The sequence below is a fragment of the Chelon labrosus genome, assembly GCF_963514085.1.
Source record: "Chelon labrosus genome assembly, chromosome: 24".
Taxonomy (NCBI): domain Eukaryota; kingdom Metazoa; phylum Chordata; class Actinopteri; order Mugiliformes; family Mugilidae; genus Chelon; species Chelon labrosus.
In genome coordinates, this window is record NC_140357.1 from 14,407,110 (window position 1) to 14,421,159 (window position 14,050).

The following is a 14,050-nucleotide window of genomic DNA, read 5'->3' on the forward strand; positions in this document are numbered from 1 at the left end:
AGGCAGAACAAGAGTTTGAGATTTAGAGTTTGTGAGTTTTAGACTTTTAGGTTACACATCGACATCATGGTGACCACCGAGACTCACCAGAGCCAGGACCTGCTGGTACCCACCCAGAACCAGAACCAGGACCTAGATCAGGACCAGCAGGGCCTCGGGGAGGACCTGGGGGAGGACCAGGCCTCGCCCTCTTCCCCTCTGATGGGATTCGACCTGGAGAAAATGAGTCAGGGACCCGTCAACGCCATCACGGTCCTCACTCTACTGGACAAACTGGTCAACATGCTGGACGCTGTCCAGGAGAACCAGCACAAGATGGAGGTGAGACAAGGGCTAGAAGACCTGGTCCTGGTCCTGGTCCTGGTCCTGGACCTGGACCTGGACTCAGACCTGGATTAAGACCTGGAATCCAGGGTTCTGGTTAGTCCAGCGTTCAAGTTAGTCCAGAACGAGAAATAACTGGTCCAAACCAAACCCAGTCTTCTGCAGCTTTTAGTTGTTGATCAGCTGCAGACATTTCCTGTGGATTCCTGAACAGTTTGTGTTCCGTTCTAATGAAGAACATTGCTCACACTCACTCCGTCTGTCAGTTAGAACGTTAGGTTCTTTGACAATAAAATCTTTCTTTGAACTTCGTCTGTTTATCAACAACAAGAGTTTGACCCGGAAATCTACTTCCTGTTACACTAACAATGAGAACAATTAGTTAGAACAACGTCTTAGAACAACATGTCAGAACAAAGAGTTAGAACAACGTCTTAGAACAACATGTCAGAAGAAAGAGTTAGAACGTATTAGAACAACATGTCAGAACAATAAGTTAGAACAACGTCTTAGAACAACATGTCAGAACAATTAGTTAGAACGTCTTAGAACAACATGTCAGAACAATAAGTTAGAACAACGTCTTAGAACAACATGTCAGAACAAAGAGTTAGAACAACGTCTTAGAATAACATGTCAGAACAATTAGAACAACGTCTTAGAACAACATGTCAGAACAAAGAGTTAGAACGTATTAGAACAACATGTCAGAACAATTAGTTAGAACAACGTCTTAGAATAACATGTCAGAACAATTAGTTAGAACAACGTCTTAGAACAACATGTCAGAACAATTAGAACAACGTCTTAGAACAACATGTCAGAACAAAGAGTTAGAACAACGTCTTAGAACAACATGTCAGAACAATAAGTTAGAACAACGTCTTTGAACAACATGTCAGAACAATTAGTTAGAACAACGTCTTAGAACAACATGTCAGAACAAAGAGTTAGAACAACATGTCAGAACAATAAGTTAGAACAACGTCTTAGAACAACATGTCAGAACAATTAGTTAGAACAACGTCTTAGAACAACATGTCAGAACAATAAGTTAGAACAACGTCTTAGAACATGTCAGAACAAAGAGTTCGAACAACGTCTTAGAACAACATGTCAGAACAATAACTTAGAACAATGTCTTAGAACAACATGTCAGAACAATTAGAACAACGTCTTAGAACAACATGTCAGAACAATTAGTTAGAACAACATCTTAGAACATGTCAGAACAAAGAGTTAGAACAACGTCTTAGCACAACATGTTAGAACAATTAGAACAACGTCTTAGAACAACATGTCAGAAAAATTAGTTAGAACAACATCTTGGAACACGTCAGAACAAAGAGTTAGAACAACGTCTTAGCACAACATGTTAGAACAATGAGTTAGAACAGTGAGTTAAAACGTGTTAGAATGACAACTTAGAACAAGTCAGAACAGCGAGTGGTTGTTGAGCTGCTGTTATTGATTTGTTGCAGGTGCACCAGGTGGAGATGGAGGGCGTGGTCAGAGGGATCCAGGCTGACATGACCAAACTGTCCAAGAGTCACAGTCACACCTCAAACACCGTCAGTAAACTGCTGGACAAGAGTCGCAAGCTGTCCGTCACCATGAAAGAGGTCAGTGAATGCATCACACCTGTTACCTGTCAGTCAACATATCACACCTGTCACCTGTCAGCAAGGGCGGACTGGCGTACGGGGACACCGGGGGGCGGGCCGTTAGAAAAATAAAAATAAAGGGGGTAAAAAGTCGCAGCGGCCAACAGCATCGTGGTCCGCTGGGCGGCTATTGTTGTGATAGGCTATACCTGTGTTCACATATCATTGAGTTAGCATGCTAATGCTAATGCCGTGTTAAACATGCTGCTGTTATTTGGCTAACGGACACTTTCAGTGTGTCTGTATGTTAGCATGTATGCTAACATACTGGTGTTTAGCTGCAGTGGTGTTGTCATTTATAGTAAGTTTTCTGTTAGCCGTGTGTGCTACCATGGAACAGTAGGCTAACAGGTTTAGCCCGTTGTCCGCTAACTGGTCCGCTAACTGGTCCGCTAACTGGTCCGCTAACTGGTCTGCTAACTGGTCCACTAACTGGTCTGCTAACTGGTAAAGAGTTACTACGTCTTTGTGTCAGAGTCTCCGTTAATATATTTTAGTTTTATTGGTCAACCGTATGAACTTCAGAGCCGCGCTGCTGTACCGATACGCTGAGCGGTTGCCAAGGCAACCATGAGACTCTGACGAGATTGTCAATAAAGTTTGGAGGAGGAGCTAATTGACGTACCTGTCAGGCGCACGTAAAACACCTGCGGGTCAGTTCTGATAGATATAAATATTATCTACCCTGATACAGTTATGAGCCTTGAGTTTGACATGTGTGGTTTATGAATGATCATTTATTTAATATACAGTAGAATTAGCCAATATAAATATTATATATGGTCATTTAAAAAAACAAATCATACTAATAGATTAACAGTTAATAAATAAATAAACTTTTATATTTTAAAAGTTCATTGGTACAGATTTCATTTCAGATTTAATTAACTGCACTTTATAAGAGAATGTGTTTATTGTTAATAAAACATTTCAAGCTTTAAGTTTGACTAATTACTTTCCTGATCAACCCTTTACTAAAAACACCAGCACAAAATAAAACATAACACTGATGAGTTCAGCCTATTGGCACGGCCCCCAACATATTTACTGTTCCTCATGTGGTCAGTCAACGTATCACACCTGTCAGTCAACGTATCACACCTGTCAGTCAACGTATCACACCTGTCAGTCAACGTATCACACCTGTCACTCAACGTATCACACCTGTCAGTCAACGTATCACACCTGTCACCTGTCAGTGAATGCACTATAGCTGTGTTGAACGTCCTGTGATGTGTTCACAGGTCCGTGACAAGATGGAGCGTCAGGGCGTCCAGGTGAAGAAGCTGGAGGCGAACCACGCCCACCTGGTCAACAGACACAACTTCAAGGTTCTCATCTTCCAGGTCAGTGGGAGGTCAAGGGTCAGAGGTCAGAAGTTGGTCTGTGGCATGCTGGGAGATGTAGCCCCAGTGTGTGTGTGTGTGTGTGGGGGGGGGGGGGGTTAGGGTTGAATGCAGTCTCATGTATGTGCTCATGGACCAGTTCTGGTTCTGGTTCTTGTTGTGGTTCTTTAGTTACAGTGAGGCTTTACAGAAATATGTTTTTCCAGATGCTCTTGCTGCTTCAACAATAAAATGTCTCCAGAGACAAAGCCAAGCTGTCCACATACCTTTAGGTTCTCTTTTGGTTCTGCTAGGGTTCCTCCAAAACTTCCTTCATTAGGTTCCCTGGTTGAGAGCATAAGAGGTCCCAGTTCCTGATTCTCGTTCTCTGCCTCAGGAAGAGAACGAGATCCCTTCCAGTGTTTTTGTCAAGGATCCTCCTCCGTTCCCTCGAGATGAGATTTTGGAGGAAGGTGAGGAACCGGTGTCAAGCAACATGGACGGCAACCACCCCCAGGATGGGGGACTCCAGACCATTGACCTATCATCTGATGAGGATGTTGGACTGGAGGCGGAGCCAGATGAGGAGGGGGCGTGGCTTCACGATCTGGAGAACATGGAGAAGTCCAGAGCTGAGAAACTGAAAAGATCCAGTTTGAAGAAAGTAAGAACCACAGACAGGTGTGCAGACAGCCAGGTACTCTTACCATCAGACGGGTATAACGATCTCTGTGTCTACAGGTGGACAGCCTGAAGAAGGCGTTCTCCAGACAGAACATAGAGAAAAAGATGACAAAGATCGGAACAAAGATCGTCTCTGCAGAACAACGAGAGAAGATCAAACAGAAGACCTCCAGCCTGAAGGTTTCACCTCTTACCTTCAGCATCAGAAAGGTAGTCCTTGTATTACATTAAGATTAAGTTTAAGATTAAGATTAAGTGTTTCTCGGCCAAGTATACTTGTGTATACAAGGAATTTGGTCTCTGAATTTATCCAATCCGTGAATTAGTGAACACACACAAAGCACACTGTGAGGTGAAGCACACACTAACCCGGAGCAGTGAGCTGCCATGCTACAGCGGCACTCGGGGAGCAGTGAGGGGTTAGGTGCCTTGCCAAGGGCACTTCAGCCGCTTTCTACCGGTCGGGGGTTCGAACCGGCAACCCTCCGGTCACAAGCCCAAAGCGCTAACCAGTAGGCCACGGCTGCCCCAATTACATGAGGTTCCTCTACCATCCTCAGAAGGTAGAACCTCCCAAGGTTCCCCAGAGTTTCTTTTCACATTCCCCCAGGATTACTTTACCTTTAAGTTCCCTGAGATTCCCCCACAGATCCCTTTAAGAACCTTAAAATTCCTCCCCTGTCGATCCCCTACAGTTCTCCCGTTGTTCCCCGACAGTTGCCCTAATGTTCCACTGCAGTTCTCTTGTTGGTCCACTAAGATTGCCCTGTTGTTCCCAATATTTCACGCGTTTAGAATTGTTCCACTAAAGTTCTCCCGAGGTGCCCCTGCAGTTCCCCTATTATGCCCTTACAATTCTCCTGTTGGTCGACAAAGGTTCTCCTGACAGTTTCCCCGTAGTTCCCTTGTTGTTCCACTAAAGTTCTCCCGAGGTTCCCCTGTTGTTGCACTGCATTTCAAGAACCCTAACCCTGGCCTCCTCTGCCTGTGTTTTCAGCCTCGCAGTAGTTCTGACTCTCAGCCTCCAGAGGCTCCTGCTCAGACCGGGGACTCATTCATGGCCGAGGCCGACATCCAGCTCTCCCCACTGGGCAGCAGTGAGCAGGAGGTCCCCTTCACTGAGGTCCATGCCCAGCTGGCCCCATCTGAGCAGCAGGAGGAGGAGCTGAAGGAGGAGCCGAAGGAGGAGCTGAAGGAGGAGCCGAAGGAGGAGCTGAAGGAGGAGGAGTCAGCTCTGGTGGAGGCTGATCTGTCGGTGGTTTCAGAGGGAGTTGGGGAGGACTTTGCTCTGTCTTCCACCCTCCCTCATGAGGAGAAGGGAAAGGAGAGAGGAGCAGAGGAGGAGAAAGAGGAGGAGAAAGAGGAGGAGAGAGAGGAGGAGAGAGAGGAGGAACCCTAAACCTTTAGTATTTAGATCAACTGAGAGAATCAACAAGACAAAACCTGAGTCTAGACGTTTCACAAAGCTAAAGTCTCCAGATGGCATGGTTAGCTTAGCTTAGCTTAGCTTAGCCTAATCAGTCCTAACTTTGCTTATCCTAGCCTAGCTTATCTTAGCTTAGCTTAGCCATGAGACCAATACAGATGTTGATCTAGAGTTTGGAGCCCAGCTTTGTCTTGTGATTGTTGAGTCTCAGATATTTATCGTCTTTCTTGTGAACCTTTAAACCTCCGACAACGTTCTGTTAATGACGTAGGATTTTAATTCTACTGATCTGAAGCCTGAGAATAAAACCAGGGTTCTGCAGGATAATTATATCTTTATGTTAAACGTTCTGTTAAACTGACTGGGGAACCTCCAGGATCCGGTTCCCCCTCAAGCACCAAGCAAGGTTTCACAAAGGGTCCTAAGACGGTCCTACATGTTACATTGCTTGTTCTTCTTTGCTTTCCCCGAACAAGTTTTCTTACTTTGATGTTGATGCTGTTTCTCCAATGTTCCCACTGATGATTTGTCCAAGGTTCCTTCAAGGTTCTTCTCATGTTCCCCAGACTTTCCTCACATTTCCCTGAGATATTTGTTTCCCAGGTGTTTATCCTGAGGTTCACTGACATTCCAGAGCAGTTCCCTTAAAGTTCCTGCACCGTTCTCCTAATGTTCTCCTGAGGTTCCCATCCTGTTTGCTTTGTGTTCTACTATATATGTGTTTCAGTGGGTCAGTAAATGAAACCAGCTGATCTCCACTGATCAGTAGTTGATGTGGAATCATTTGTCTTTTTATTTTCTTCAACGCTGCCAAAGAACATTTCCTGCTGATCAATAATCAATAAAATATTCAATGGAACTTGTTTCCTGCCTCTGTTTGAGTTCAGACCACACAAAGACATGCTGTGACCTTTGACCCCAGCCGTCTCTTTAAGAGGGGGCGGGGACTGAGGTGTTCTGCTCCCCGGCCAATGGGAGAGGGCAGAAGGAGGTCTAGAAACAACCAGCCAATAAGGAGAGACAGAGGGCGGAGCCTGAGACCTCTCTCCACATTCACACACTTCAGTCGTGTCTGCACAGTCTGCAGTCTCCTGCTGTTCACAGGAAGACTTGGACCTGGACCTGGACTAAGAACTGGACCTACTCCATCTGTAGAGTGTCCAGATGGACTCAGCAGCGCTCCCTGGCCTCTCCCTGGTCTCCATCTTGTCTCTGTTGGCGTGTAGTGTCCAGGCATTAGCTGCTGTCCTGCTGACTAGAAGGTATGGTGGGCGGAGCTCAGCTGAGGACAGGTGGGTCCTCCTGTGGCTCTTCTATGACGTCATCGTCCACCTGACACTGGTAGGAGGAGCTTCTTCTTCTTCTTCTTCTTCTTCTGGAAGGAGATCTGACTCCTGAAGTTTCACATCTTCAGTTTGATCTCAAACCTGTTTGTTGTTGTCCTCAGGAGGGACCGTTTGTTTACATGTCTCTGACGGGGACCGTGGAGACGTCTGAAGGTCCTCTGGCTGAACTCTGTAAGTTTGTTGTGCTGCTCTGTCTCCGATTCCTCTGAGTCTTTAAGAGTTTTTTACTTTTGCATATCAAACCGTTTTATGAGATTCATCCTCTCACCTGCTTCACCTGTCCATGTGTCTCACCTGTCCATGTGTCTCACCTGTCCATGTGTCTCACCTGTAGGGAAGGAGTACAGTAAAGCGGACAGTCGTTGGTTAGTTTCTGATCCAACAATCGTCTCCATTGAAATTCTGACGGTTGTCCTCGACTCTCTGCTCGCTCTGCTGCTGGTACACGCGATACTGAAGGACAAGTACTACAGGTAATACTAATACTACAGCCAGTACTACAGGTAATACTACAGCCAGTACTACAGGTAATAGTACAGCCAGTACTACAGGTAATACTACAGCCAGTACTACAGGTAATACTACAGCCAGTACTACAGCCAGTACTACAGGTAATACTACAGCTAGTACTAGAGCCAGTATTACAGCCAATACTACAGCTAGTACTACAGGTAATACTACAGCTAGTACTACAGCCAGTACTACAGGTAATACTACAGCCAGTACTACAGCTAGTACTACAGGTAATACTACAGCCAGTACTAGAGCCAGTACTACAGGTAATACTACAGCCAGTACTACAGCTAGTACTACAGGTAATACTACAGCCAGTACTAGAGCCAGTACTACAGGTAATACTACAGCCAGTACTACAGTCAGTACTACAGGTAATAATGTGTGCTGACACCAGAGTAGACCAGACTAGACTAGTCTAGACCAGACCAGACTAGTCTAGACCAGACCAGACCAGACCAGACCAGACTAGACCAGACTAGACCAGACCAGACTAGTCTAGACCAGACCAGACCAGACCAGAACAGTCTAGACCAGACTAGACCAGACCAGACTAGTCTAGACTCGTCTAGACCAGACCAGACCAGACCAGACTAGACCAGACTAGACGAGACTAGTCTAGACCAGACCAGACCAGACCAGACCAGACCAGTCTAGACCAGACCAGACTAGTCTAGACCAGACCAGACCAGACCAGACCAGACCAGTCTAGACCAGACCAGACTAGTCTAGACCAGACCAGTCTAGACCAGACTAGACCAGACTAGTCTAGACCAGACCAGACCAGACCAGACCAGTCTAGACCAGACCAGACTAGTCTAGACCAGACCAGACCAGACCAGTCTAGACCAGACCAGACTAGTCTAGAACACGTCAGAGTGCAGCTTATCGTTGTTTTTCTCAGACACTTCCTGCAGATCACTCTCTGCGTGTGCGAACTGTACGGCGGTTGGATGACCTTTTGTCCTGATTGGCTGCTCGGCAGTCCCCACCTCAACACGTCCAGCTGGCTCTACCTGTGGGTCTACCTGGTCTTCTTCAACGGAGTCTGGGTCCTGGTCCCGACCCTGCTGCTGGTCCAGTCCTGGTTCTGTCTCAAGAGTATGGACACAAACAACATGAACAGGAAGCAGCTGTAGAGATCACCGACGGGTCACGTGACCAATGACGACATTAAACTATGTTTGTCTTTATTTTCCATTTATTCATAATAAAGAGGTTTGAATCCGACACATCTGATTGGCTCGTTCATCGATGCTCCTCTCAGCTCTTCTTGATCAGTTTGTTGACGGACTTGAAAGCCTGCTGGAGGCCGAGGCCCTCGAGACCGCTGCAGGCCTGAATCTCCCACAGTCTATCCTTGTAGCTGTGGAGGTCCAGCTGGGTGGACACCTGGGGGGGTAGGGAGGGGGGGGGGGGTAAGGGACAGATCCGACTTTTAAACTTAACAACAAGTCTGTTTCCTTATTTTATATTTGAATTCTTGGTTTGCTTCATCTTCTCTCAGAAGCTGCAGACCAGGTTTGTGTCCTACCTCTCGGATGGTCATGGACTTAGAGATGTCCTTCTTGTTGGCCAGGACCATCAGAGGGACTCCTCGTAGCTTCTCCTCTCCCAGGACATTCTTCAGGGCCTTCTGGGCCTCTGGCATTCGACCAGGGTCACTGCAGTCCACCACGAAGACCAGGGCTTTACAGTCGTCCAGGTAGAACCTGAGAAGACCGGGTGGATTGGTTGGTGTGTCTGTTTGGGTCCGGGTAGGGGTAGTTTGTTTGTCCTCACCTCCAGTTGGGTCTCATGCTCTTCTGTCCTCCAACGTCCCACACAGTCAGAGACGTCTTCTTGTCAAGGTTCAGTGTTCCCACGTTGAAGCCGATGGTCGGAGACGTCGTCACCACCTTTAAGTCGACACACGATCAGTCTCACATTGACGTCTTGCGTCCAAAAAGTATGTCCACCTGAGGAGGACGCTCACCTGTCCTGTCAGCAGTCTGGCCAGTAAAGTGGACTTTCCAGCAGAGTCCAGTCCCATGAGGATCACCTTGACACGGGGGGGGGGGGGGGGACACGTTAGCATCACGTGAGTCTCAGACGTTTATCTGCTCATTTTGACAAAGCTACAGCTGTAACATGGACAGAGTGGAGACAAACGGTGAAAGGACAAATACTTTCAAGATAATAATTCATTCGTCTCATTAGCTCAGGACGTTGATTCAGGTCATAAACAGCTGCTTCTGTCTCTGTGGTTCTGTCTCTGTCTATGTCTCTCTGTCTCTGGTTCTGTCTCTCTGTCTCTGCCTCTCGTTCTGTCACTGTCTCTTTGTCTCTGGGCCTGTCTCTTTGTCTCTGGGCCTGTCTCTGTCTCGCTGGTTCTGTCTCTGTCTCCCTGTCTCTCTGTCTGTGTCTCTCTCAGAGGACCTGTAGATCTGTCTCTCTGACTCTGGCTCTGTCTCTGTCTGTCTCTCTCAGAGGACCTGTAGATCTGGACTCTGTCTCTCTGTCTCTCTGTCTCTCTGTCCCTGTCTCTGTCACTCTCAGAGGACCTGTAGATCTGGACTCTGTCTCTCTCTCTCTGTCTCTGTCTCTGTCCCTGTCTCTCTCAGAGGACCTGTAGATCTGGACCTTGTTTCTGTCTCTGTCTTGGTTCTGTCTCTGGTTCTGTCCCTGTCTCTCTGTCTCTGTTCCTGTCTCTGTCTCTCTCAGAGGACCTGTAGATCTGGACTCTGTCTCTCTCTCTCTCTGTCTCTGTCTCTCTCAGAGGACCTGTAGATCTGGACTCTGTCTCTGTCCCTGTCTCTCTCAGAGGACCTGTAGATCTGGACTCTGTCTCTGTCCCTGTCTCTCTCAGAGGACCTGTAGATCTGGACTCTGTCTCTGTCCCTGTCTCTCTCAGAGGACCTGTAGATCTGGACTCTGTCTCTGTCCCTGTCTCTCTCAGAGGACCTGTAGATCTGGACTCTGTCTCTGTCCCTGTCTCTCTCAGAGGACCTGTAGATCTGGACTCTGTCTCTGTCCCTGTCTCTCTCAGAGGACCTGTAGATCTGGACTCTGTCTCTGTCCCTGTCTCTCTCAGAGGACCTGTAGATCTGGACTCTGTCTCTCTGTCTCTCTGTCCCTGTCTCTCTCAGAGGACCTGTAGATCTGGACTCTGTCTCTGTCCCTGTCTCTCTCAGAGGACCTGTAGATCTGGACTCTGTCTCTGTCCCTGTCTCTCTCAGAGGACCTGTAGATCTGGACTCTGTCTCTCTGTCCCTGTCTCTCTCAGAGGACCTGTAGATCTGGACTCTGTCTCTCTGTCCCTGTCTCTCTCAGAGGACCTGTAGATCTGGACTCTGTCTCTGTCCCTGTCTCTCTCAGAGGACCTGTAGATCTGGACTGTGTCTCTGTTTGGATCAAACATCAGGTGAGTGAAGACGAGACAGACTTACCTGAGGACAGGCGGAGGAGGACTGACCCATCGCTCTTCTTCTCTGCGTGTCCAAACGTCTCCTGTGGTTCAGTAACAGCTGTGACTGAAACTCTGAAAACTCTCAGGTGTGTTCAGGTGTGTTCAGGTGTGTTCAGGAGGCTTCATGCCGGCGTCCAATCAGAGCAGGTCACGTGACTGAGTGACAGGTCTGACGACATTCCTGTTTCACCCAAAAACACCTGATTACACTTTAACAGAACAAAGACAGCTGAGAGATGGTTTCCATGGTGACAGTTTATAGGATGGAAGTCTGAGGATGAGGATGAAGATGAAGATGAAGATGAAGATGACACATTCACATACTGAATATTATCTGATGAACAGAATTAATAATGAATCATTATTTATTGTTGTTATTATTGATCAAATCTCTTTATGTTTACACCGGAAGTCTTTCTGCTTCCGGTTTGTCTTTTAAATAAAGTTATTTTACTGTGAGCCACGCTCCTCCCCCTCCTCCCCCTCTTCCTCCTCCTCTTCCTCCTCCTCCTCCTGCTCCTCCTCCAGGTCAGCGGGGAGGAGGAGGAGCGGTGTCCGCTGAGGAGGAGTCTGTCTCGGGTATAAATCAGCTCCTCCCTCTTCCTCCGTCCTTCTTCTTCCTCCTCCTCCGGCGGCTCCTTCATCGTTTCTTCATCGTTTCTTCATCATGGGCTTCGGGGACTTGAAATCTGCCTCCGGCCTCAAAGTGCTCAACGACTTCCTGTCGGAGCGGAGCTACATCGAAGGGTCAGTCAAACTGTTTCATCAAATACCGTTCAAAGTCCCGTAGAGCTGTGCGCTGCTGCCGGCGCTGCCGCCATCTTGGGTCCTCGCTGAGCTAACGTGGCTAACGGTTAGCCGTCAGGCTGCTGAGTTTAAAAGTTCAGATGAAATCAGAGGAAGCGGGAGAATGTCCACGCGGCAGTCCGACAGCTTCCGGTGTGAACGTGAAGCTCTCGGACTGACGTGATCTCAATGTGATCTCGTTTAATGCGCGGGAGCTAACAGCGGTTAGCATGGAGCCACATGGTGCTAACAGGCTAGGAGTTAGCATGCTAGTCGCACTGTGCCCTCGGTCCTGACTACAGGCGCCGGGTCTGGTCACACTGAAACTTTATTGATCAGGTGACACAAACGGCTGCAGCGCGAGGTGACCGCGAGCCCTCCGGTCAACACCGAGCCCTCCGGTCAACACCGAGCCCTCCGGTCAACACCGAGCCCTCCGGTCAACACCGAGCCCTCCGGTGACCCGCGAGCCCTCCGGTGACCCGCGAGCCCTCCGGTCAACACCGAGCCCTCCGGTGACCCGCGAGCCCTCCGGTCAACACCGAGCTCTCCGGTGCCCCGCGAGCTCTCCGGTTACCATGGCGACGCTAACGATGCTCTGTCCCCAGGTTCGTCCCCTCTCAGGCCGACGTGGCGGTGTTCGACGCGATCTCGGCCCCGCCCCCCTCTGACCTGTGCCACGCCCTGCGCTGGTACAACCACATCAGGTCCTACCAGAGCCAGAAGAGCAGGTGAGGCTGCTGACGTCACCGATGTGAGGTGTCCAGGTGTGCCGGCTTTGAGGTGACTCCTCCCCCTCCTTCAGTCTTCCAGGTGTGAAGAAGCCTCTGGGTCAGTACGGCCCGGCAGGTGTGGCCGACACCACCTCAGGCTCCGCCCCCGCCGCCACAAAGGACGAGGACGACGACGACGACGACATCGATCTGTTCGGCTCCGACGAGGAGGTGAGCTCGCTGTGATGTCACAGTGATGTCATAGAGTCCCTGTGCTGGTTTGACCCTGATCTCTGTCTGTCAGGAGGACGCCGCGGCCGCCAAGCTGAAGGAGGAGCGTCTGGCAGAGTACGCCGCCAAGAAGGCCAAGAGTACGTCGTCCAATCAGCCGCGAGCTTCACTCATGGGCTCTGTGATGATCACCTATCACCATCTTTCGGCTGACCCCTGATGGACAGCTTCTCTTTACCTGAGAGTCTCAGATTAACCTTGTAGTGCTGTGTGGTGTCCACGGCGACTGACTCCTCCCCTTCTCTCTCAGAGCCCGCCCTCATCGCCAAGTCTTCCATCCTATTGGACGTGAAGCCGTGGGACGACGAGACGGACATGGCCAAGCTGGAGGAGTGTGTCCGCAGCATTCAGATGGACGGGCTTCTCTGGGGACAGTGTAAGAGACGAGGTTTATTCTTGACCGACCGTCTGTGATGATCTCACTCACCATCTTTCGGCTGAAATCTGATGGACACGTCAAGATCTGAGACGTCTGTGGTCTCTGTGTCTGTGTTGGTGTCTCTGTCTCCGTCTCTGTCTCTGTGTTGGTGTCTCTGTCTCTCTGTGTCTCTGTCTCTCTGTGTCTGTGGTCTCTGTCTGTCTCTGTCTCTCTGTCTGTGGTCTGTGTGTCTCTGTCTCTGTGTCTCTCTGTCTCTCTCTCTGTGTGTGTCTGTGTCTCTCTGTTTCTCTTTGTGTCTCTCTCTCTGTCTCTGTGTCTGTGGTCTCTCTGTCTCTGTGTCTGTGGTCTCTCTGTCTCTGTGTCTGTGGTCTCTCTGTCTCTGTGTCTGTGGTCTCTGTCTCTGTTTCTCTTTGTGTCGGTGTCTCTGTGTTTGTGTCTGTGTCTGTCTCTGTCTGTGGTCTCCGTCTGTGTCTCTCTCTCTGTCTCTGTGTGTCCCTGTCTCTGTCTGTGTCTCAGTGTCTCCTGTGTCTCTCTGTCTCTGTCTGTCCCTGTGTCTCTCTCTCTGTGTGTCTGTGTCTCTCTCTCTGTCGGTCTGTCTCTGTGTCTCTGTCTCTCTCTCTGTGTCTCTGTGTCTCTCTCTCTGTGTCTCTCTCTCTCTCTGTCTCTGTTTCTCTTTGTGTCGGTGTCTCTGTCTCTGTGTCTGTGGTCTCCGTCTGTCTCTGTGTCTCTGTCTGTCCGTGTCTCTGTCTCTGTGTCTCCGTCTCCGTCTCTGTGGTCTCCGTCTGTCTCAGTGTCTCCTGTCCATGTCAACACGCCTCAGACCAAACTCATCGTCCCTTCATGTTGCAGCCAAACTGGTCCCGGTGGGTTACGGCATCAAGAAGCTCCAGATCAGCTGTGTGGTGGAAGACGACAAGGTGAGGCTCTACCTGAGGGTTGGGTGATCAGCTGATTGTGTGTCTGGGTGTTAACGTGTGTGTGTGTGTGTGTGTGTGTTACCTGTCTCAGGTGGGCACAGACATCCTGGAGGAGCAGATCACGGCCTTCGAGGACTACGTTCAGTCGATGGACGTCGCAGCTTTCAACAAGATCTGAACAAACATCCTGTCAATAAAAAGCTCTTTGAACACAATCGAGTCTGTTTCGTTGCT

The 14,050-nt window shown here is 49.0% G+C and overlaps 4 protein-coding genes across 4 annotated transcripts in view; 3 read left to right on the forward strand and 1 right to left on the reverse strand.

Moving 5' to 3' along the window:
• Positions 1–6,282, forward strand: part of cavin2b (caveolae associated protein 2b) — a 6,326-nt gene extending 44 nt beyond the window's left edge. Inside the window, exons 1-6 of the mRNA XM_084574214.1 lie at positions 1–321; positions 1,806–1,946; positions 3,233–3,334; positions 3,711–3,977; positions 4,055–4,207; positions 4,995–6,282. The exon at positions 1–321 is cut by the window's left edge and continues 44 nt beyond it. Of these exons, the coding sequence (XP_084430340.1) occupies positions 67–321; positions 1,806–1,946; positions 3,233–3,334; positions 3,711–3,977; positions 4,055–4,207; positions 4,995–5,396 (1,320 nt within the window). The 5' untranslated portion in view covers positions 1–66 and the 3' untranslated portion in view covers positions 5,397–6,282. The remainder of the gene's footprint in view (positions 322–1,805; positions 1,947–3,232; positions 3,335–3,710; positions 3,978–4,054; positions 4,208–4,994) is intronic.
• An 82-nt stretch (positions 6,283–6,364) lies between these two features.
• On the forward strand, positions 6,365–8,460 carry ebpl (EBP like). The gene is made up of 4 exons (XM_084574215.1): positions 6,365–6,764; positions 6,871–6,940; positions 7,104–7,242; positions 8,187–8,460. The coding sequence occupies exons 1-4, from the start codon at positions 6,588–6,590 to the stop codon at positions 8,419–8,421; spliced, it is 621 nt and encodes a 206-aa protein (XP_084430341.1). The 5' UTR covers positions 6,365–6,587; the 3' UTR covers positions 8,422–8,460.
• A 1-nt stretch (position 8,461) lies between these two features.
• arl11 (ADP-ribosylation factor-like 11) lies at positions 8,462–11,167 on the reverse strand. Its single transcript, XM_084574216.1, has 5 exons — positions 10,711–11,167; positions 9,258–9,323; positions 9,065–9,180; positions 8,817–8,994; positions 8,462–8,674 (listed from the first exon to the last, which is right to left on the reverse strand). Exons 1-5 carry the CDS (start codon positions 10,738–10,740, stop codon positions 8,546–8,548), a joined length of 519 nt encoding a protein of 172 aa, XP_084430342.1. The 5' UTR covers positions 10,741–11,167; the 3' UTR covers positions 8,462–8,545.
• Positions 11,168–11,322: 155 nt separating this feature from the next.
• eef1b2 (eukaryotic translation elongation factor 1 beta 2) lies at positions 11,323–14,031 on the forward strand. Its single transcript, XM_084574284.1, has 7 exons — positions 11,323–11,477; positions 12,125–12,247; positions 12,322–12,460; positions 12,534–12,600; positions 12,771–12,896; positions 13,749–13,816; positions 13,908–14,031. Exons 1-7 carry the CDS (start codon positions 11,398–11,400, stop codon positions 13,992–13,994), a joined length of 690 nt encoding a protein of 229 aa, XP_084430410.1. The 5' UTR covers positions 11,323–11,397; the 3' UTR covers positions 13,995–14,031.
• The last annotated feature ends 19 nt before the right edge of the window (positions 14,032–14,050 follow it).